General features: G+C 42.3%; 2 protein-coding genes across 3 annotated transcripts; one reads left to right on the plus strand and one right to left on the minus strand.

Annotated features, from left to right (window-relative positions):
- Nucleotides 1-11,303: 11,303 nt before the first annotated feature.
- Nucleotides 11,304-13,932, minus strand: trim13 (tripartite motif containing 13). 2 transcript variants are annotated; one of them, XM_072396688.1, is made up of 2 exons: nt 13,849-13,932; nt 11,304-13,215 (listed from the first exon to the last, which is right to left on the minus strand). In XM_072396688.1, exon 2 carries the CDS (start codon nt 13,207-13,209, stop codon nt 12,070-12,072), a length of 1,140 nt encoding a protein of 379 aa, XP_072252789.1. In that variant the 5' UTR covers nt 13,210-13,215; nt 13,849-13,932; the 3' UTR covers nt 11,304-12,069. The 2 variants fall into 2 exon arrangements, with proteins under 2 accessions (XP_072252789.1, XP_072252790.1); XM_072396689.1 differs by lacking the exon at nt 13,849-13,932 and adding an exon at nt 13,328-13,840.
- Nucleotides 13,933-14,441: 509 nt separating this feature from the next.
- On the plus strand, nt 14,442-23,292 carry spryd7b (SPRY domain containing 7b). Its single transcript, XM_072396690.1, has 5 exons — nt 14,442-14,960; nt 17,644-17,760; nt 18,035-18,201; nt 20,052-20,154; nt 22,501-23,292. Exons 1-5 carry the CDS (start codon nt 14,855-14,857, stop codon nt 22,596-22,598), a joined length of 591 nt encoding a protein of 196 aa, XP_072252791.1. The 5' UTR covers nt 14,442-14,854; the 3' UTR covers nt 22,599-23,292.
- Nucleotides 23,293-24,720: the final 1,428 nt, after the last annotated feature.

Here is a 24,720-nt window from a genome sequence, read left to right on the forward strand (position 1 = left end):
CATCAAATCTGACAGTGTGCTTACTAATAGCATTTTTCCAGGATTTTTATTTTCTCGTGCATTCTGCAGCAGTAAGGTAATGAGTCGAGCTTCAATTTCACTTAGGCACCCAGTGTTTGAATGAGAATCTTAACTAAACAGCTTAGCTGTGCTCTCTGGAACAGCAGCTTGCACCCTTTACTACAATAGCTGTTGCAGAAAAGGGGCGGCATAGTCATTGTGATACCGCTCTGCTCATCTTGTAAGATTTTGCTTATCTTTGTGGGCATTTAGTTGAAGGAGAGAGAAATTAGCTTATCTGATATGACGGAGGGACCCATCATCTACACAGCAAAGTAGAGAGGTATGTGAAGAGGAAATCACTACAGTACATCTGATTTGCCTAACTTGTAAGAAAACTTAAATATGTGGGAGAAGATGATGCGCATCACGTGGGGAACAATGGACAAACAACTTAAATTTGTGCAGAGTTGATCGGTTTTACTTGAAAAGCGCTGCTGCGTTAACTGCCACATGCCTCTGTGCATGTATCTCAAATACATATGTGAAAATTTCCCTTATGTAGTTGTATTCATTGATAATCACGAGAAGATGCTGTGTCATCATAAATCTGACGGGGGTGGAGTGGTGGGTGAAGCAGTTTGGGCCGTTACACCCAAGCTCACTTGGAGTAGGACATCGTGTAAAGTGTTACACGGACAGTGTTGTCAGTTAATTCTCAAAAAAAAATGCTTGTTTCTCAACATATTTTTATTTTATTTTTTTAACAAACTTAGTTACTACAGACAGCCTATTTTGTTCTAAACTTGAAACTGTCCTCATGGTGTGTGACTGTGTCCACTCAGCCTCATAGATGTTGAGATTTTTTTTAAAACCAGAGGACACATTGCTCCAAGGGTTAGGGCATTGGTATAAGAAATAATTTTTTTTTACAACGCTCGACCATACAGATAAATATAAGAATTAGATATGATGCTGAAAATGTTGCACCTGGTGCTCTTAGTCTGTTTGTCAAAAGGGAAAAATTATCAAATACACACGTTTGTATAGATGACACCTATTTAAAATTCAGTGGAGGCAGCTTTTATGGTTACTGGAATCAGGTTAATTTGGTGGGAGTGAGACCTATACATATTTGTATAATTATTTTTTCAAATGGATGACATTTAGTCTGTTGCAGTGTGAGAGTATATGACTGAATTTTCTTTTGCATATGTAATAGTCTAGAAGCCAGCAGGTTGCACTTACTCAAAGGGTTGGTTTTTTTTCATATATATATATAAATATAATTAAGAGTGTTATCAATATTTGAGCTTTATTTGTAACTTAGTTTTACATCTTATGTGAGCAGACAGGTGAGGTGGGTGTAAATATATACACATTTTTTGAGAGGGAGGCTAATAGTCTCTTTCTTTTTAGTTCCCCCTGCAGTGCCTACTGTTAATCTGCTTTAAATGCTACAGGTTTATGTTTCCCCCTCCATTCTCTGGTATTTGCCTTTTCACTCTCCCTGTAAAGCACCGTTGTGCTGTTTCAGTCTGTTAGCATGACATTCTGTGACTCATCATTCTGTCTTCTCGGACCCCTCTGGCAAAATGGGCTCCCACCCCCATTTCCTGGTGAAATTGTGCGTCTCTTCTTGTACTTGCTCGCATGTGTTGTAGCCACACTGCAGAGAACCCCCCACCACCAACACCACCACCCCTCCACCCTTCTTTCTGCACCACTCAGCACAAACTTTATAGTATTCAAATTCACTGCGATAGGAACAGGTTTTCACGGGTCTTGTTGGTTATTTTCCAGGTGGTGTTTGGCCTTGGTTTCAGCTCTGCGTCTCAGCAGCCTCCAAGCAGAAGCTGTCAAGTGATCAGTCAGTTTCTCCTTCAGACATGGTTCAAGTTCTGTTATCATTTGAATAGTGGTCAGTCTAGCTAAGCCTCCAGTTGAGATGTTAGGAAAAGGTGACTGTTTATTTTACACGGATGCATTTAACTGTAAAGTTACTTAATACTGATATTAGGGGCAGCAGGGCAGTTTCTTACAAGCATATGTTTTTGCATTGGCTTTAATTTTTCTCCTACACTTTGTGCTGCAACACTTTATAATTACACCTGTTTTGAAGGGGTGGAATATTTATTTGGAGAAGTGGCATTTTTTTAGAAAAATAAATCCAAATTTTGTGCGAAACAGCTCTTGTGTGCTTAGTTTATATCATCATATTTTCTGTTAATCTGCTTAATTTAGAATTGTGCCCCCTTTTTACCCCCCCCCCCCCCCCCCCCCCCCCCCCGCTTTTTTTTTTTTTCCTCACCCAAACTCAGGGCCATCAGTTATAGATGCTGATGTGTGTATTTGGGCTGGTCAGTGTGTTCATTTTTTAAGTAATAATTTATTTAGGAGTCATAGGGGCCTCTTAAAAACTTACTCTGGGAGCCTCTTGCTTCTTAAAAACTTGCTGTTTTGAATTTAAATTTTTTAAAAAAAAAATGTAATTGTTCTCGAGCTCCTTGTGGCGTTTGGCAGTGTGTTTAGACGGACATTAGCAGTTGCAGTGCTGGTGACTTATCTGTTAGATAATTAAATTTTCTGTAGTAATATGATAACCTCCAACAGCACTGGCTGTTAGATCTTGACATAGTGAAAGCATGTTTTTTTTGTTGTTGTTTTTTACTGGACACACATGGTGTTTTTTTCCCTTTGCCACGAACCTTTTGCTATTTCAGGGGTGCCAGATTAGCCCAAAAAATATTAGGTTATGTAATTAGATTAGAAAGATTTTTCGAATCCTGTTGTTTTTAGATTCCGAGTTTTTATATTTATTTGTGATTCTGTTTATTTTTGTTTCTTTGTTTTAACTCTGATAACTTGTCACCTGTGCTTTGGTGTACACACAGAATATATTTTTATATGTGTGTGTGTGTGTGTGTGCATGTTGTTCACATTGTGAATATATCATTTGATCTGCTTTGAAAGTTTGAAACTAATTTGGTTTCTTTCCAAACGTGATATCAGTATGTGTAGTTTTGGAATTACTGTTATGGCCAACGTTGAACTTTTGATGTGCATTTGTCACATTGCAGCTATGGCAGTATAGCTGTCTCAGTAGGTGGGACAGGCATAGGAGGGGAAACATGGTGAAGTCAGCAAAAAGATTCTAAAATGCCTGGAATTAATTTGTTAGGAGTTATGATACAGCTTCTGTTATTTTTGTTATGACTTTTTTTTTATTTGTTAATGCGTGCCAGTATGTAAAGCTAGGAAACAGAGTCATTATAGATTATTTAAGTTGCAGCCTCTTTTCCTTTTTAATTTTTTTTTATTTAATTTTTTTTTAGCATAAAAGGTCATGAGCTTAAAAACTCATATTTTTATTTCTTACAGTAAGAATACCTTTTTATTATTCAATAAGAATAAAGTTGGTATCAGGACTTATTGGTAGTGTATGATAGTGCTTCACCAGTGTATGGGTGTGTGGATCAACTTTAGCTTTGCTTCCTCTTTTTTTCTTGCCTATGTGAGCATGCACATCCCAGTTTCAGACTTATTCATTGTTCCATTTTGAGTCATTCGCAATAATGAAACAAAGTGGTGGCAGTCATGTTTAGGTTTTTTTATTATTATTATTATTATGACATAAGCTTTTTATTTTTTTTATCATTTTGTGATTTTGGTGCCCTTTTTTCCTCCCCAAACTGCTGGTCAAGTGTAAACCAAGTCCCCTGGTCGTACTTTTGAAATTGCAGCATTGTCCTTTTTATGAGAGAAGGAAGAAGCGTAAGACTGTTTTAAATGAAGGGGTAAATTATTGGAGAGATGAGGAATTAATTTGTTGGAGACTAGTTTTCTAAAGTGCACTCTCTGGGTTGTGGAAGTAGGCACAGTAGTTGTGTGTTTGGATTAAATGTTTCTCTACACTGTGGACACTGGTGTATTTAGGTGGCAGATACTGTTGCGAGTCCTGGGGTGTTCTTACAATGTGGCCTATACACGAAGTAGAAGTGGCTAAAATGGCTTTACTATTTATTGATAACTTCCAAAAGATGTGTTCTGCCCTTATTGCGAGCCATGTTGCCATTAGCAAAGTCTCACTGATAATTACAAGTTGCACCAAATTGCTTTCAGACATTGGTTATTATCATACCTTTGATTCATTATAAATTATAAATCTAAACTTTGTATTCCACTGCATAAAATGGTTTTCAGTGGATATTATGTACCTCAAGTGTGAAGAGGTGTTCTGCCTCATTTACACCTGACAGTAAATGGAAGGACTGGTGTGTAATGGCAAAAAAAAAAAAAAAAAAGTACTCGAAGGTCACTCACACACATACCTTCTGCTGTTGTCCTGCGAAATGAGTTTATTCAGATGTGCCAGTCGTTGGTGTGACCGAGGTATGGCTGCAGCCTCCAGGGGAATCCCTGTCATTCCCTGTGTGTCTGCATCTGTGGCTTCACATGTTTCACCGGGTGTTCAAATGGAACCGGCTTCTCTTGGATTAACACAAACCATTAGAGCACTGGTGTACTGTGGAGAACAAAACTGTTTCTCATTGGTAGCATCCTTTGTCTGCTAACAGTAAAACCTTTCATCACCTGGCACCCCCACACACACATACACACCAACCCAAGGAAGAAAAGGGGAAAGAAAAAAAATTATACAAATTATTACCCTTTTTTTAAAAAAATAAAATAAAATTCTGAATGAACTGGTGTTGGACCGAGATGTTGAAAATCATTCGGATGTGAATATTGTCCCAGTAGTTTCTGAAACATTTTGCCCTAAATTCTACAGTTAACATATAGTATATTTTTAGTGTGCTTGCTTGTCTTTCCAGAACTATCGCAACAATGACTTGGCTAGCCTAACACGTGCTGTTTATCCGGCTAACAGTGTAAAAGTGACTGATTTGTGATTGTAAAGTGATGCGTTTTGTTTGCATACCAAAGTGAAAAGAGAAGAGCCATTGTATCCATAATCCCTTCCTTTGCATTCTAAATGGTCTAAATGGCATTCATCAGAGGTGGTTTTAAACTTAATGTTTTGACGGGAGATGGGCATTTCTCCTCTGCTTGGGATGTCGTTGCAAATCTCTCCTTAGTTTGCACTTCCAGAAGCAGAAGACTGTAAAACACACCAGAGGGGGCCAACCTAGACCACTTGATCTGGGGAGGTGATGGGTTGTCATGTCCGTGTCCCTGAGCCCGGCGGGGTGTGGGAGGTTACTTGACCTCTCAACCTTGGGGTCAGGTGACTCTTTGAGGTCATCGCACGGGGAGCAAGTGTCAGGAATGGGTTAAAAGGCTGAGCAGCAAAGGTGACATGTCTGGGCATGCTTCCTTAAAGTTGAGGGAGAAAAGTAGGGAGAGGTTAGAGCCATTGAAGTAAACAGTTTTCAACTAGACTTGTAAAGGAATGATGAGCTCAAAAGGAAATGATGCAACTTACCTGATTTGTTCCTCTGGGGTGTTTTTATTTTATTTCATTTTTTTTTTTAATGATTTTTTTTTTTCTCAAGGATGGAGAAGGTAAAACACCCGTTTCATTAAAGCTTCGGTTTGACTCCCACATTACTGGTCTACATGACAAATTACACATGAGACAGACACATCCGTATGAAAAGAAATCCGATTGAAACTCTGAATTAAGAATGCAACCAGAATCTTAAAATGAATGTCTTCTTTTTAATCTGAAATATTTTGACGCCCCCTTTGACCTGCATGTCTTCTAATGTCCTGCCTAGTTTTAGCAGCCTGTAATCCAGTTGATGAAGAGAAGTACCGTCCAGCTCAGCGTGAACGTGTAGAATATGATTATTAATATTGAATATATATATTATTTTATTTTACTACTGGTGTTTAAATTTTGGTTGCTTTCTGTAGCCAACAGATGTGACCTCTTGTGGTCTCCTTCAACATTGTGTTATGCTCCCATACAAAAATTGTAAGTCCTTGATGTGAAGCTTTAATTTAATTATCGTCAAAGGTCTCGCACCAGTTCACATTTCGATACTCTTGTGATTTTTAAGCTCTTATCTGTAAGAATTTTTTCTCGATTGTCACTGGGAAGAGGCTCCAGATTGTGCAGAAGTTATGCAAACCGGCATTTAGAAAGGATATGTGAAACATTTTGTTTAGGTTTGTGTTACTTTTTTTTTTTGCAATCATTTTAAAGGATTTTTTTTTTTATTTAAAAACATACAGTTGAAAGCTGGGCTGCACAGGCAGCTTTCTGCCCTCATTGGGTCTCACTGTGTTTGACCCATGTTCTCTTACTTTCTCTCACCTATTTCAGCTGTTAATGTTCATACTAAGGAAAAAGGCCTTTATGATGCCTTAAGACAGAAAAATGTGACTCCTCTAAGTGTTACAAGTGCATCACATACACTATTGAACTGGAATCCCTCAGAGTCCCTTCCCCTGAAGCATTCACTTAGATTGGAAACTTTATATATATATATATATATATATATATATAGTGATGGCAGTGTCAACAGACGGTTTATGAGTAACTGCCTCTCCATATTTGTTTTTTAGCTTTACTGCGAATTATTAGATTAACTCCTGACCTTTCAGTTTACAATTAACTTGGACGAAGAGTTGTTTTTATTGATGGGGATGCGATTGAGGAAGAACGCCAGCTCGTACTTTGACATATGTGCAACAGTGACATATTTAAACATGTTTAAATCAAAAGTTTTTTCTTTTTCTAAAGCAGTAAAACCTCGTCCGTCCGTCCATCCTGTGATGGTCAGACAGTGCAAGTGAAGTGCCTCAGTGCAGCCGACCATCTGCTCCTGCTGTTTCCCCCCCCCCCCTCCAGTCGGGATCCTAGTTGGTATCTCAGTGATAAAACAAAAAGAAAATATGAGAATAAAAATGAATTACTTTTATCAAGAGGGTGAATGAAAGGGATTTTTTATTTTTCCTTAAAGAAATGATCCATCATAAGAACTATGCCAGAGATTAGAGGGGTGGGGGGGGTGGAGAGGGAAAAAGAAAGAAAAGCATGACTTGCCAGTACCTCGATGGAAGGGGAAGTATGTTGGGTATGTTATTGGATTCTGACTACCGGGTCCATTTCTGACGGAGATCGTAATTACAGGTCCATTGAGACCTCTAGTGGCAACAGAATTTCTACATCCAACCTCCGTGGGGATTATCATCAGGAAAGGAAACTTGTTGAAACACGTGCATACAGGCAAGCGTGCAGTACAGGAGAGAATGTTTTAGGATTTAGATATTTAGTTGATATTTACCTGCGAGTCCTACAAACATTTGTGGCAAAAGCAGACGCACTCTTTGAGTGTGTGAGGGAGATTTGGGTTATGGCACTGTTACTCCTCCTGTTAGCTCCTTCTTTCTTTTTGTTTTCTGTGTTCTCAGTTTCTCCCCCAATTTCAGGTCAGCAGGACTTTGTTGGTGGGGTCTCGCTTAATGACGCCTGAACAAACCAAATGTCCTCTAACACTTCCAGAAACACGCTAAGTTGAAATTCATTGTTTGAAACAGACAGGTTTCTGTTATGCAAGAAGTCACTGAATACAACAGTGGAGTTAATTATCTGAGAGCGGTCAGTTGGTGAAAGATAAATTGCACTCTTCCTCTGGCGAGTATCAGACAGAAATGACTGTATTTTAGTCATTTCAAAGAAAAGTGAATGAATTCAGAGTTACCTTTTTTTTCTCCTTGTTAAGCTCGACTCCTTTTTTCTTTTCTTTTTTCACAAACCATTATATTTTATTAGTCTTGTAAAATGATTACGATCTCATTGTGTCAGATGTTTCAAATTAGCATTTGCAGCACTGGTTCTTAAGTTGTTTCGAACTGGTTGGAATGAATCTGTTCCGTCCAAAATGCACCACGTGTTCCGTTTCACTGGTTCTGGAGAACTGATCCTCAAAGCTGCAGCGGCAGACGTGTATCCGATCTGCTTGGTCTCATATGACGGGATTCCAAACCCTGAACCGCACGACGATGATAATCTTAGTCACCTTTGTGCATCTGGTGTTGAGGCAACAGTGTAGGAAAGGCCCTCTCCTGCACCAGCATGAGTGTCCGTGTGCATTAAGGAAGGTCTGAAGAAATGTTTCTCAGTTTGTTGAAGAGGAACTTTACATCCCTGCTTTGTGTCATTGAACTCATCATCTAACATCAAAGTTAGTCTTATATTGTGGCTAAAGTGGTGCACCCTGGTTCTGAAATCTTTCTAACTTTGTAAGGTTTTGTCCACAAACTTTAGACTTTGTAGTCTTTATTCTTTTCTTGCATAACAGGATCTCTGCCAGACTTGTTTTTTAAAAGAAAGAAAAGCACTGAACTGTATTCTCTTTGTGTGTTTCAGAGCGAGATGATCCCATGCCTACTGAGGACGACTTAAATCTTGATTCTGGTGATCATCTGAGCATCTTTAGGAAGACTAATGATGCGTGTTGAGTCTGCGCCCGTTACTGGTAAAGGTGTAGGTGGGTATGAAGCCTGGATGATGAGGATGAGGGAAGCGATGAAGAGGATGAGATGAGGCAGAAGCAGAGGAACCATGGCTGCACCTCTGGTGATGCTGTAGCAGCACGGAATGGTTTGTGGGTGACTCTGAGATGCAGGCCATGCTGTGCTGCCGCAGCAAAGCCAGAATATCCATCAGATCTGTCACCTCGCTGTTCCTGTCCTGTTTCTATCAGTTCCCTTCTTAGAGACTACTGTGTCATTTTGTTTTAGTCGGTTATTTGTAGTCTGAGTTAAGGCTGCATAGATGACCGTTTTCCTTCATGAGGAAAAGGTTATGTGGTTATTTATTTGTTTCTCTGATCAGCTGGTGGCCTTACTGTAGCAGCACGTAAATATTGGAGTTAAGACTAGTTGAAGTCTCCAGTATTAATCGTGCTGCTGAAGCAAAGCTGGCCACTCCCAACCAGCATCCCCAACCACTGCTGACTGTTCTCAGAGCAAACAGCAACATGATGGGCTTTCCATTCCTACAGGTAGCATGTTTAAGAATTTTAATCACCACTGAATTATTTTGTATTAACGGATGTTTTTTGTTTTTACTGTTCGCTTGGGAAAATAAAAGTTTTAAACGCTTCTGTCTGTAGCGTCTTTCTGTCGCTGTTGAGCTCAGTTCAGGTGTTCTGTCTTTGGTTATAGCGGCGGTACCTGAGCCACTGGGCAGTCTTCGCACAGCTGTGGAAGCGCCGCAGTCCACGAAGAAGAAGCTCGCATCACGGCCCGCGAGGCCCCGATCCGCGCGAGCGCTGACACAGATTGTGCTCCAAACGAGCACAGCCACTGGATTATAAACGCGATGTTTCGTAATGGAATATGAATGCCATGCGTTCTTGTTAGATTTGTTTTCGGGATGTTGTTTTTTTTTTTTCTAATAAAGAATTTTCGCATTCCTCTTCCACAGAACCCGTCCTGCGGTTCTGTTCCACAGACTAACGGTCCTGTCGCTCTTTGTCTCAGGCGGTGCTGGGTGCGAACAGAATTGGGATACCTCCCATATAACGCCTTTAAAAAGAGAAAAACAAATGTTCAAACGAGCAGTGTTTTAAAAAATAAATAAAAAAACCGGTACCTGCTCAAAGAGGAGCGCTTTATGCGGAGGCCTGGCCTACATTTAGGATATAATGACAAGATCCAAAATTCATCTTGTAAGAGATGAAGAACCTGATTACACCCGTTTAAAATGCTAAATAAATTTGAGCTAATCGGCGTAGATGTGAGTTAAAGCAAAATAAACCATAATTTATCAAGATTGAGATTATATTTTTTCTAATGGACGATGAATCTTTAAGGCTGTGTGATATATTAAAAAAGGTTTAGGCCCTTTTTTTATTTTACCCTCCATTATTTATTTATATATGTGTGTGTGTGTGTGTATTTATAAAGCACACTGCAGCCATTTCCTTCCAGTGTGGCCTTGTTAGGCCTCTTCTGATCAAATAATTTCATCTCAGCAGATTTACGCAGCTCTAATTATGAGTCTGGAAATAAGGGATTTGGCAAGAGAGGAGTTATTCTCTTCTTTTTCGGGGGACCTGGAAATAACTGGAGAGGAAATTACCCTTTTACTTTTTCTTTCCACGGACCCTTTCATTCTTCTGCCTATATAGAAATATTTACATCGCATTCAGTTAATTAAAAATAAATAAATAATGTTTGGGGTGAATATTGAACACTCACCGCGTTATCACGGCTACTGTGTTGACTCTTATGAGAGTGTGTTTATTGACAGGGTTACGGGGGGGAAAACCGCTTTTCTTTTTCTTTTTTTCCAAATGAAAGTCATGAAATACATAAATGAAACAAAACTTCATCTCCGCTCGCATCTTAAAAGTTTGAGTAGCGTTCACTCGCGGGCTGGAATTCCATGATTTCCCAGGAAAATCCTCCTAAATTACATTTACCCGCGTTTGTATCGCTCCCTGCACGTGGAGACTATAGAATATGTCCAGGTGAAGAATTAAAAGAAAAAAACAAAACAATGTCACGGTCCACACGGTGAAATTGCTTTTCTACATTAATTGCCATCCTGGTTTTTTTTTTTTTTTAGAATCTGAATGATCTTCTGTCGGTGAGCAATTAAACACAACTCGGGGTTTCCTCGCTTACATACCGTCACGCGATGTGTGCACAAAAGCGTGTTAGACTTCCTCACGCAGACGTAAAGATGTCCTGAAATTTAACCCAGTTGTAGTTTATAATATTTGGTTACCGTGAGTTGGCTGGATGGAGACTGAAATGTTCTTTTTAGGGAGTCTCATAAAAGGCCAAAAGCTTGACCTGCGTCCATGCGCTTCGATTGTTGTGTTGCACAAATCCCGAGTAGTTTAAAAAATATAGATGAATGAACACCTTTATTCTTTTTTTTTCCTGGCTGCACTTGAATGTGTGTGCAGTTGCAATTTAAATATTAATGTAGACTTTATATATATATATATATATATGTATGTATGTTTGTCCTGGCGTGCTATGACGCACATCCTGAATTAGGGTCGCTGCTGCCATCACTGGATGCACTTCGGCTTTAGGATTTTCCTCCCAACGCAGGAGAATAAATAAATAAATCTCAAAGGTCACACTTTTCACAGTTTTGATCTGATCCGTTTTAAAGGCGACTGATAGAAGCTGTAAAACAAACAAACAAACAAACATTAAGTATTCGATCACGTTGCAATTACCCACACAAACGCACTGTGATGTCAGACGAGTCGTTCTCGCTCACGCATGCAGATGCGCTGCAGGCGGAATAAGCCCCAACTCTGCACCGTTCATTAAACAGCAGGTTTTTGACTTGATGGATCGGATAAGTTATGCAACAAATGAGCTCCGTGAACCGGTATAAATTCTGAGCAGAAACGAGGAGGACCGCTCATTAAACGCGCTTTAAACATCCGACTGGAAACGCAGCTGTAGGGCTTCCAGGTGTTCTCCCTGAAAACGTATCACACAGCAGTGTTTTTCGGTTTTTTTTATCCCTTTTTTCCCCCAACCCGCTGAATATTTCACACGGGCCGTGTTACATAACGTGTGTAACCTTGGAGGAGGTCGCAGCATCACTTTTTGCGCGGACGCGCGCCGTGAGGGGGGCTGATGGGGGGGCAGGGAGGCCGTGGACCGCACCGCTTTTCCTCCGCTCACAGCAGCCGTCCGACTGCCACTGTCCCTCTGAATAAAGCAATCAGAAGTGAGTCAGATTTCTCAGGTTTATTTGTCAAGATCATCTTCGGCAAGTAGAAAAAATGAGCAAATATGATCAGAGTATAAAAGAGTAATAGTATGCTCGCTCGCTCGTTTAGGGTCGTTTGTTTTAGCGTCTACTTTCCGTGAATCTATGGCTGCCGCCTCTGAGGGTTTAGGGTTGATTCTGTTGGATTCTTTCGAGGTTGCAACATGAGGTTCGAAATGCAAAAAGACAAACAAACAGAAAGAAACGAACACAGGACATTGTAAACATGTGATTCCTTACATCCACTGCATCCCACGGGTCTCTAGGTGTGAGATGCACACACAAAAAGGCTAATTAGGACAACTTACAACTGCCAATAAAGTGGACAGTGGAGTTAGTTAACTTCACGACACGCTCCTGACCCACTCCATCAATGTAGTGCACATGTCAGTCATTTCTTGAAGGTAAACATCTGTGCGCGAGAGGATGACAGAAGCGAGCGGCTCGATCTTCGAGGTCACGTCGGATGCGAGGTTGCGCGGCAGCAGCAGGAGTAGTGTTGGCAGCAATAAAAAAGCCAGAAAGAAGACGATCCGTGTGGGTGCTGCCATCCGCGAGCCACCCGTTCGGTAGGCGCCGTTCTCGTGGGGGACGGAGATCTTGTCTACTTCTCTGAGCCGAAGGGAATCCCACTTTTTGACGTCGAAATTGCGCACGAGTGGGCCGACGTCCATGTCTTTCCGGGAGGGTAGAGGCGTCTCCTTGAGGACCTTCAGCTTCTCTCGAAACTCTTGCATCTGCTGCAGAAAACACAGGGGGTCCGAGACGCTCCTGAAAGACTCGGCGATGCTGAGTGCGCGCCTCTGCTCCTCCAGCGCTGCGCTCAGCTTGGCGATCTCCGGGTCGTACGCTTGCATCACCACCAGTTTCAGGGTCTCGAAGTCGGACAAAATCTCGCTCTTCTTGCATTCGAAGGCTCCGATGAGCTTGTCAAAATACTCTGCCACCTTTTCCGCGTCCTTGGTCACCGACTGAAGCGCCGTCTTCTTGCTGGCTTGCAGCGTCTCCAGGCAGGACAGCGTGTCTGCGCTCCGCCAACTCTCCACGCCGCGTAGCAGCTCCTCAAACGCCCCCCTCTCCCGCTCATAAGCATCCTCCAGGGAGCTGAATTTGTGCCCTTTGTGGTCATCCGTCGTGGCGCAGAATCCACAAATGAGTTTTAAATCAGTGGCGCAGAAAATGTTGAGCGGCTGCCCGCAGTGCTGCTTGCACACGGACATTTTCGGCAACACCTTTATTTTGCTGAACTTCTCAACTATTCCGCGGAGAGAATAGTTGATCTGCAGGGTATGCGCGCCGTTGTGGGGGCTCTCCTTGCGGCATGTGGGGCATTTGAGGGGCGTTCTGAAAGCTGGACCTCGGTTCCCCTCCAAGAGTCCTTCCAGGCATTTCTTGCAGAAGCTGTGAGAGCAAAGCAAGACGCGCGGGTCCTCGAACAGACCGCAGCACACTGGGCATGTGAGCTCCTCTTCCAGCTGCTCCATTGTACCCTGTAAACACATCACCCAGGCGTCAAATAAGTGCTTAATTTAGAACAGAGGGGAGGAAAACAAAAAAAACAATAAATCAGCACTCAATAAAAACAGGCTACATAATACGCACCCACACGCAGAATAAAACACCGTAGCATCGCAAAAGGATACAGATCTTTTTTTTTTTTTTTTTTTTTTTGCAGTCACGTTCCAGCTGTGTTTGAAGTATTCCAATCCTGAAAGTGAAACTGTCTGTGCCCGCGCAAAAGACCGACACGAGTCCTGCCAAGAGCTCTGTTTGCGCTTTGAAAGCTGAGCCGCATCCTGCTGCCTGACGTCTTTCTGCCGCCAGCGAGCGCTGAAAGAAGCCCGCGATACGTTTTGGGTCGCCTCGAACTCAAAATCGCCAACATCTTGGCGGGATGTAAACTCTTCCAACGAGCAGTCATCTCTTGGCTTGTATCGGCAGCAGGACGGCGGCTAGCTGAGTTGAGCTCTGAGTTGCCGTCTCCTAACCAATCCAATGCGACAAATCGTAGACAACCGGGTCGCGCGAGCGCTGCTCCTGTTGGCAAGGTACCGAAGGAGGGCTGTGACAGATTTTGCGAGCGCATAGTAACATGCAACTACTGGACCAAAAGAATCACTCACCAGCTGCTGAGACGCTCAGCGCAACGCAATCATGGCGCTTGTTGCTGTGCAGACTTCGCCCTTTCCGGGTGTGCAGTTAACTGTTTCAGTGGCGCGCGGCAAACCGGACCGTGCCGATTCGTCCGTGTTTGCGCGCAGATGAGACCCGGCGTGTCATGCGTTGCCAGCCACGCGGAACCTCCCGCGGATCTCGAGCTATTTGACAGCCCCGTTTAAAAGCATTTAGGGGGGGTTTACGTTTTTTGGCGCTGTAGGGTAATTTGCAGAGGGTCCCTGGCAGTCGGATGGGGGAGGGGCTGTTGCTATGCAAAACATTACAGCGTGAAAAACTGTCAAGTAGATTGTGGTCCCAGTTTGGGCACCGCACGTTTCTACCCCGGACTACTTCAGTCGTTTTTTGTTTTGTTGCTGCTCACCATCATATGCAGCTGTGAGCTGCTCACACAGTGAAATGTGTAAATACATGTGCGAACGTGGCCGCTCGGCTGCTTCAACTGACATAAAAAATGTGCAAAACTCAACACTGTGCAGCTTTGAACAGATGGGCCTGACACTATCCAGGCACCGTGTGCGAACATACCCTGACAAATCTAACCATAAAGTGGATCGGGCCCATTGTACTGATTGCAAAACAAACTTGAGTGAGTATGCTCTGCAGTTATGAACGCTCGCAGTGCCGACTCAACACCTCACTCTTTTTTCCCCCCTATTATCCACTTTCAATTCACCCGGGGTTATGTAACATCGATACCCAATAGTTACTTAGTCACGTGGAGAAATTTTGACCTTGATTTTCTTCCCTTGTTTCCATGCCATCAGGAGCAACTGCCTATCTTACCCGCTGTGATTGGATACAGTGAGGAAGTAAGGGGCTTATGTCGCTCCAACCTGCGCCGCTAGGTGTCACTGTTGTCGCCGGGGAGCCTTTTGACGTTTTGACGCCGGGTGCTCTTTGGTTTGACAGTACGAGTTTCTTTCCGGGTGTTTGGCCAGTGTTGGAGCAAGAATGGCTGCGATGTTTACGTGTTGCTTTGGCTGCTGCGGGGAAGGGGGGTCGGGGCATATTCCCCTCAAAGAGATGCCTACTGTTCAGTTAGACACCCATCACATGGGTAAGTATATTTGTGGTAACTTGCCACAGTTGATATGTACACACAGCCAGGTGACTGTGTGTGTGTGTGTGTGTGTGTGTTACAAGACGGTTTACATCTTCTGACGTCAAATTTAGCTTTCGTGCTGACACCGAGCTCTGCCTGCGTTTTTGTTACCTACAAAACATGGTTGAAGGTATTTTTTTTTAACATACAGTACTTTCAGTTAGCTGTCCTAACATAGTAATTGGTGACTCTCTTTCATGTAAACTAGCATGTTATGCTAACTCCCACAGCAATTGAATCAGAGGTTGTAAGGGTTAACGTGTCTCATTTCCTTTTTTTTCCCCCAAACAAAAGAAAAGTACACAACCAGACAGACGAGACATACAATACCCCGATTTGATGCAAGAGATGCGTCGTAAATGTAATAGTCGAAGCAGAACACCAGTAACGTCCCATCAACACCGTGCACCGGAGCGCTGATGGAAGAAGGACTCGGATGTGGAAAGCGCAAGAGGAGAGGCAACAGGAAACACTGCGATTAAAAACGTGTTCAAAACATCGAATTATTAAGTGCACGTATTGTCAACTGATTTTAAGTGTAAAGAATCGAGTTAGGAAATATTAATCCTGCAGAGAAATGTTCCTTCAGCGTTAAACTGGAAGCAGTCGGAAAAATATATAAGATATAAGGTTTCACTTATCAGGACTTTTATTCTTCTTAAAAGTATTTTAAGTAAATTCAACCTCAGATAAACAATACTTAATATTACATCAAGTCCACCCCATGAATCAACGGCTAGCGGAACCACCTTTAAAAGCAACAACTTCTGGTATTTGTTTCCTGTGTGATGTGAGTCTTTCGCATTATTCTGATGGAATTTTGATCCACTCTTCTTCACAACGTCCCTTGAGGTTTTCTGGCATTCATACATGACTTTGACTGGACCGTTGCAACATCTTGATTCTCCTCTTTTTCAGACTTCCTGCTGTAGATTTGCTGCTGTGCGTCAAGTCATTTTCCTCTCGCGCTGCCTGATTTCAGCTAAGTTGTAGCAGGCGGACAGATTTTCTGATATTTTACTCCAGAACGGTTTCAGTATAGAGAAGAGTTCATGGTTGACTCACTGACTAAAAGTTGTCCAGGTCCTGTGACTGCAGAACAAGCCCAAACCATCACCCCTCCACCACCGTGCTTGACAGTTGGTATGAGGTGTGTGTGCTGATATGCTGTGTTTGGGTTTCACCAGAAGTGGCTCTGAGCATTATCACCAAACATCTCCACTTTGGTCTAGTCTAACCAAAGCACGTTGTTGCAGAAGTCTTAAGCTGTGCTGCCATGTTCTTTCTTTCTTAGGGAGAAGAGGCTTTCTCCTGCTACCCCTTCTTAACAAGCCATACCTGATTCTAATTGTAGCATAATTATACTGTCATTAACTTTCTCTGAGTATTGTGTGGTGTGACTCTGTGGGGGAACTTGCTGGGATATCCACTCCTGCTGATGTCTTTCCTCCTTGCTTGAACACACACCTTAATGCTCCAGACCAGCAACCTGCCAAAACGTCTGCTTTTAGAGAGGCGCTCACACTTGCTGATGCTCAGTTAATCAGTCACATTTGACTCGCAGCGCCTGGATTCCTCTGGAAGCAGTATTGGTGGACTTTGTTATTTTATACACGCTGCCTCTGCATTTTGGGTTAGTCTCTGTTAAATGAATAATGACACAGTGAAATATGTCATGTGTTGTTATTCATCGGAGGTTGTATTTACCTAATTTGAAGACTTGGCAAGGAGTGAAACCGGAGAATTTAAAGAGAATTTACTGGTCAATGACACGACTGCATGTTATGATTTTTAGTTTTTGTGAATGGTGTGTTTTACTGTTTTACGGGTCATTTAAACCTTTTGTACACTATTGGTTGGATAATTCACAGTGATGGATGATATTCTGTGAAACTTTCTGTGAACTTTTGCTGTCACAGAGTCACACAGTGAAGTTTGAACTTTCTTAAAATGGAAAGATTCATGCAAAGTGCAGGAGCTTGAACTCGTATCATTTACAACAAACCCTGAAAGCACAAGCATCCAGATGTTTTTATCAGTTAATGGACATGATGTGGCTCATGCCTCACTGTAAAGTCTCTGGTAGTTTGCAGGAGGATTCAAATGTCTCCTTATAAAGGTCGCAAGTTGGATCACCAGTCGCTTCAAAATTTGTTTAAGGTGTCAAAAATGTATCATTTAAGTATATATTTCAATCTCAGACTACATATAGATATTGAGAAATTCAGAGATGCGCTCAAAACTTTCTGTATTGATGTGGATTTTGAGGTTGCATTTACCAAAACTTTGATTTCTTTTTTTTTTTAACATACAGTATTTTTTGGGTTTTTTTTAGGCTGCTGAACGTGTCACACTGGTCATAAATAAGTGAGAGATAGACAGCTTTTCAAATGAAATTTGATGAGGACCATATTGACGGAAAGCAGTTTGGCGCAGTCCTGAAACGATTCAGAGTTTAACCAACAGACAGAAATTAAAAAAAAAAAAAAAGGTTTCGGTTGCCAGAAAATCCTTGAACGTATTTGTAATGCATCTTCTTGTTTCAGAAACATGACATCTATCAGACTATTTATTGATATGAATTGAAAAAACGGACAGAAAAGGTAGAAATAGTGAGTTTGTTGCGATTTTCTTGCAGGCACCGATGTTGTCATTGTAAAGAGCGGCCGGAGGATATGTGGCACCGGAGGCTGCCTGGCCAGTGCTCCTTTGCACCAGAACAAAAGCTATTTCGAGTTTAAGATCCAGTCCACTGGTAAGCACTCCTTCTCCTGCCCTCTTTCCCTGCCTGATTGCAATTTTCCAGTGCATTCTTTGTGGGAGTTTACTGTGGCACGCTGCGCTTTTTAATAGCAACGCTGTCCTGTGACTGCATGCTCATATGATTCAGCCTCGCTAATTCTGTTCTCGTACATGCGTCAGCGTCTGATTGCACGTGTGATGTTGTTTTTAAATGTAAGTGCATTGTTGTGATTGTGTTAAGAGTGACTCGGAATATTGAATTCTTGAGTTTTGTGCTTTGGCTTAAGGTGTGTGGGGAGTTGGTGTGGCCACCCAGAAAGTCAATCTTAACCAAGTGCCTTTAGGCAGAGACACAAACAGCTTAGTCCTGAGGCACGACGGGTCTGTGTACCATAATAATGAAGAGAAGAATCGGCTACCGGCGAACAGCCTTCCCCAGGAGGGTGACATCGTGGTGAGTGCCCCTTTTTGATTTCCCTAATTAGGCGTTTAAGTTTGATGACCTAAACTCTTGAGAAATTTCAGTGATGCCAATTTTCCCCGAGAGGCTGAAAACGTATGTTCTCTGTGAATCTATGTTGGGTCAAATCGCTGATAAGTTGTAAGTAGAAAGATACATGGGCCTTAAAATGATCAAAGGGAATGGTATAGGCTAGTTTGTTTTCATCCAAAGATGGGAATCTTCTCAACCGAGGTGTTCAAACAGTGTAAAGGTGATGCATTAATTATTCCCGTGATCTCTCTTTTTTTGAATGTATTTATTTTGAAATCCTTTTATTTTCAACAAAATATTTGAAAATGACAGATCGTTAGGGATCTCGAGACCTGTGGTAGAAACCTGCTTTATTCCAGATTTTCTTTATTGTCATTGCAACGAAAAGTAAGGCGCCGGCCTTTCAGTGCAGACATATAACAATTTCTAAACAATGGAACTATATAAAAACTAAATAAAAAACAATATAAAACAACATGACTATGTATTAAAAACAATATGTTGCACTTATCAAGAGAAAGACTTCACTGTGAGGAGGCATTTATGGCTCTGACAGCAGTTGGACAGAAACTATCTTTTAATCTATTTGTCCTGGTCTGCATACTTAACGAAGGTGTTGCTGGTGTGGATGGGGGTGTAGTCTGACGTGTAGAGGGTGAAAAGCAGGGGGCTCAGCACAGAGCCTTGAGGGGAACCGGTGCGGAGGTGTGGAGGCCAATCCTGACCCTCTGTGGACGCTCTGACAGAAAGTCCTTAATCCAGAGGCATGTGGAATGAGGCAGTCCGAGGTTCAGCAGTTTCCTCACGAGACCGTGGGGAAGGATGGTGTTGAACTATAATCCACAAAGACAAGATGGGCGTAATTTCCTTGTTTCTCCAGGTGGGTCAGCGCTGTGGATAGCGCTGCGTTCACGGTGTCTTCTGTCGACCAGTTTGCCCTGTAGGCTAACCGGGGATTATGAAGGTCTTGATGTGACTCCTAACCAGTTTTTCGAAGCACTTCATCACCACCGGTGTAAGTGCAACCGACCGGTAGTCGTTGACGCTGGTTGTGGGGGATTTCTTGGGTAGGGGGACTACAGTGGATGTCTTCAGCCAGGATGGGACTGCAGCCTGTGACAGGTTGAAAATCTTGGTGGAAATCCCAGCGAGCTGGTCTTTCAGCACCCGTCCTGAGACGCTTGAACCTTATTTCAAGCTGCCCGACACTGCAGTGCATGATTTAATGTGCTGGATCGGCTTCTGTCTGCGCCACAGTTTGCCACATGCACGCCTATTTGCTCTTTAGCGTCAGGCTGTAAGTCACCTTTCTACAGCAACAACACCCACTCGGGTTGCACCTTATCAGAAAAAGCACTCCCACTCACTTTGGTTCTGACTAAACAGCGAACAGATGAAAGCAAACCACCCGTTTGCAGATCTGTCAGTACTCATAAAAGCGTTTTTAGAACACGGATGTAATGCGTACGGACTTTGAGTTGGAGCGAATGAATGAGCTTCTTGGACGGAGGTGCCATTGACCATAATTTAATAATTAAAGCTCAAGTCGTCACAATCCAGTAGATAAAAGAGCAGCTACTGGAGGGCGAATACTCCGGGAATGTTGTGGGATATAAGCCTAAATGTGCCTTTTTTTTCTTCTTTTTTAAAAATTTCTGTGTAGTTACTGTATAATTGGGCTATCCAAAAGTTTTCAATCCTTACTTTTAAATGTGTTGCCAGACAAGTCTAGAAAGAAGTATCTCTTTTGTGGTAAAACCAGGTTATCTGAAGTTGTGCAGTGTGGTTACACGTGTGTTTGTGTTCCTCAGGGCATCACGTACGACCATGTGGAGCTGAATTTATACCTGAATGGAAAGAACATGCACTGTCCTGCCTCAGGGATCCGGGGCACCGTGTTCCCTGTAGTTTATGGTAAGTTCCTTTTTTGGCTTCATACGCCGACTTCTTTTACGAGGTCGGTTACTTTTTGGATTCACTCGTTTTCCGCATCGGCGAGACAAAGACGTCATTTTATTCACTCCTCCAGCGAGGCCTTGTGGTCGGGTCGGTTTGTGTTGGCTGTTTTCGTAAGTCAGGAGAATTCCTCAAAGTTGTGGACGGATCCGCGTTACAGTTTCCTGTTTCCTTTCTTTTATGTAATTCACGGGTACATTAAAACGTCATTTACATTTACAAGTACGTCATTGAACACAGGATGACTATAGTCTGGTTTTTTTTTTGTTTTTTTTAAAAAAGGGACAAGAAATTGACCATATTATCTCCAAAAAAAAGTTATGTATTGATCGTGTGGGGGGACAAAAAAGCACAGACGATCTTTTCTACAGAATATGCTATTCTGTTAAAGAATTGAATAACATTTCAAATCTGTTAACAGTGACAATGTGCTTTAAAATGAGACTTTAATTTGTCTGATTAACGTTTAATGAGCTATATATTGAAATCACAGAGTTCTGAACTAATTCACGTTGTTCAGGTAGGACCGAGTTGAATTCTACTTCATCATAACGTAACAGCAATGTTCCCGATGCAAACAGGGATGACAGGGACGCAAAAGCAATGTTGCCTTTTATTTGTCTTTCTGATTCTCTGGTGATCTGGCAGAATTCCAAATTACAGTTTTACAGGCAGTGTGGCGTGGCTCAACATAGAAGTGATTAACTTTTGATATCAGTCAGCATCTAGAGCCACATTTTGAATGGAATCTCTCTTGGACCGGCCTTCTTAAGAGATGCTGTCATGCACTTGTATTCCAGCAGAGGGCTGCATATGTGCATTTTTTATTTTTTTTTTACTGTACACCTCTTTTGTCTGACTGTTGAACTTTTATTTGAAAAGTTCACTACAAACACAGGAGAGAGCCGTGCGAACTGTGTTTAAGAGCCGATCCGCGCAGGTTTTATTCCGATTGAAAACACACAACGGATACATTAATTGATCAACTTTGCCAGTCAATCTTGCTCTTTAGTGAATTCCACTTTTGACTTTATTTGGGAAAGAAAACCTGAAAGATGTTTGAAATCTTTACGGATATACTGTCGAGCAAAGATCTCAAATAGTCTCAGCCATGTCATTTGTTAATTGAACTTTGTGTGAAAAGTCGAGGAACTATATCCATTGGATCAAACGACCACATATTTTTTTACCTTTAAAGACGCCTTGTGACTTTTTAAGCATTTCCAGCAATTGCACTTTTTACAGACAAAAGGAAAAACTGTTTCCAGGACTGCATAAAAGAGGAAAAAAAAGATCCACTGACATCACCTCTGCTATCTCCACAGCTCAGGCTGATAACTGGGATTACTAAGCGTCTAGACTTCAGTGGTGCCCTTTGGCTTGGTATGGTGTGGGTTTGGAAAGAGCTGCTGTCTCTTTCGTCAGTTGAGGTGATTTACTCACAGAGTCGGTCACTAAGGGCCTTTTTGGTGCATAAACACTGGAGATGTTGAGGAGAATGTGTGCACAAGATGTGTTCTCACAGTGGCAAGTGAAAGGAAAGGGATCTGTTTCGATCGCACATGGTGCAAAAAGCACATTGTGTAACATAGAGAATGGCCGATGGGCTCCTATGAGACGTGTATTTGGTATGTCCCAACGATACTGAGGGGTAAGTCGAAAGCAATATACAGGTCAAAAGAAAGAAGAATGAAGCAGTAAGCCTCACCGGTGTGCCTGCTCGCTCAGTCATAGTAATTGCTCTGTGAGATTTTCCGCTGCTCGCTGAATCTTCCAGATGTTTTATTACGGGGCTGGGTCCAATGCTGCAGATAGCTGTGTTTTCCCTCCTGAACATTTCAGGACCGCAGTGCATGTGTGGACCACAGATTAAGCCGAAAAGGTATTCCAAAGCCATGGCTGGGGAAAATCATTTTGACATTGGACAATTTATGTGGACACACTGTTAGAATCTTGTGAAACTTTCCCGTATCAGGAAAAGTCCCACGGGATGACCCGAGGTTTTATAAAAGCTTGTTTTTGCAGGTGTTTTTGGTTCTTTCGTGTCAGTCACATTGACATATTTCATGCAGAAGATGCTAACTCCAGTTGAGTGTCATTGTCACCTACTCACATAGCACACCAAGGACATGAGTAAGGTGCTGATCACTGGAAACGGATCAGAGTAACTTAAAGATGTGTTGCACACCTCAGCTCTTCACTGCCTTCGGAGCTAAGACAAAGACACTACAATGTTGCTTAATTAGACGTGTTTACAGTGTCTAACCTTGTGCTTCTGTGTGTCTTTACCTTCTGTTGTTCCAGTGGATGACAGCGCCATCTTAGACTGCCAGTTTAGTGACTTCTATCACACACCTCCACAAGGATTTGAGAAGATCCTCTTTGAACAACAGATCTTCTAACTGAGCACCTCAGCCTCTCGATGTGTTGCCGCCTTCCTCTAAATCTCATAGCAACCTCTGTGACACTACAGTTTGACCTTGATTGGATATTATTATGTGTGGCTTGAGTGTGCATCCTGTCTCATTTCCCCTGATTACCCCCTGCCTCTTTGCCGCTGCTCTGGACTGATGCTGGAGTGTCCTTGAAGAAGGGGGGGGATTTCTGATCACGGCTCAGCTACGGTGGGCTGTCACAGTCTGTGCGGATAATAAAAAAAAAAAAGAAAACTGTAAAATAATTGCCTTGTTTCAGTGCTAATCACAATGTGTTATATCTGAACAACTTTAAGTCGCTGCTTACATCCACACTGTGTGCATACATACCAGGCAATGGATGCAGTGGTAAAATGTTTCCATTTGTCCGGATCGGGAGCCATGTTTTATCGGCATTGCTTCATCCTTATCTTTCTGAGAAGGTTACCTTCGAAATTCTATACTGACATCCAAGCATACGTCTTCTATTTATTTGTATTTATTTCACTTCCAGATCAAATTGACAAGTCTTTTGAGTCATTTAAAGTGAATGTATGGACACCGTCATTTCATGCCATCGTGAAACCAGCTCACATTCCAGGTGACATCCAGTGTCCGATGGGTGCTGGAAAATGTTTTACAAAGTGAAATATTTCTTAAATGGCCGACAATAATAATAATAAATATAGCTGCAAGCAGCGATGGCGGGGTCTAGCAGAATAGCAGGTAAGCCTGCGGCTGCTCAGGAAGGCATCATGAGTCCATAGACCAAGTTTGGTGTTTGAAATGAACTCGTCTTCATCCAGGGATTCCAACGGTACCTCATTTGTCCAATTTGAACAGACGGCTCCAAAGCTATGAGCAAAATGCAGTTTGTCTACTTATAGCGCCTCCACTGGGTGGAAGTGCAACAGACTTGTTGGGCCTCTTAAAGACTTGGTCATGAGTCTGGGTTATAAGTTTGATGTCAAAAGATCAAATGGTTGCTGAGATATGGCCTCACGTCCTGTTTGGTGCGTCATCGCTGAGTTTGATTGGCTGCTACGGGCAAACGGTAGTGAATTAAAAATTATCACTGAAAAGGTCATGTGAGGCTTAGTCTGAAGATTCTATATATCAAGTCCCGTGGAAATCAGACAATCTGGGTGACCTGTAATGCGTTTTGAAGGTTTTTGACATAATTCAAAATGGCGGTAAATCCAAGATGGCGCAAATGACGTCATCGTATTGGTTGACCTCGGATATATCCAGGGATTACAACGGTACCTCATTTGTGAAATTTGGAGAAACGGGTCCAAAGATATGAGCAAAAATGCATTTTTGCTAAATATAGCGCCACCTATAGGTCAAAGATGGCCACAATTCTTGGGCCTGTTAGGGATCGAGTTATGAGTCTGTGATAAAAGTTTGATGACAATAGACCAACCGGTTGCTGAGATATGGCCTCACGTCCTTTTTGGCGTAGTCGCCGCCAACTTTGATTGGTTATAATGGGTGAACAAAGTCGAAAATAAAAAATCCGCTTCCTAACTTTTGTGCGGATTCGTCCTAAGATACTCTGTGCTAATTTTCATGAGAATCGGTCAAAATGTGTGAACGAAGAATCCTTTTGAAGGTTTTCAACAAAATCCAAGATGGCGGAAAATCTAGTCAGACGGAAAATGACGTCATAGGGTGCGTTGGAATCGTCATGATCCAAGGATTCCAAGGATGCCTTGTTTTTGAAATTTGGATCAACGAGTCAAAAGTTATTTAGCTGAATGGGCTTCAAACTTTGACATGTTGGTGGCGCTAGAGAGTTTTGAATTTGGGCACCAAATTTGTTGAATTTGCTAATGGGACTGTCCTAAAGATATGGGCCAAATTTCACAACTTTTTACCATTGCGTTAATGGGGCTGCCATAGACTTCAATGGTGGCGGAAAGTAGAAGAATAATAAATATAGCTGCAAGCAGCGATGGCGGGGTCTAGCAGAACAGCAAGTAAGCCTGCGGCTGCTTAGGAGGGGCATCATGAGTCCACAGACCAAGTTTAGTATTTCAGATGAACTCGTCTTCATCCAGGGATTGCAACGGTACCTCATTTGTCCAATTTGAACCAACGGCTCCAA

This window comes from Leuresthes tenuis, unplaced genomic scaffold (assembly GCF_036924035.1).
Source record: "Leuresthes tenuis unplaced genomic scaffold, fLeuTen1.0.hap1 SCAF_12, whole genome shotgun sequence".
Taxonomy (NCBI): domain Eukaryota; kingdom Metazoa; phylum Chordata; class Actinopteri; order Atheriniformes; family Atherinopsidae; genus Leuresthes; species Leuresthes tenuis.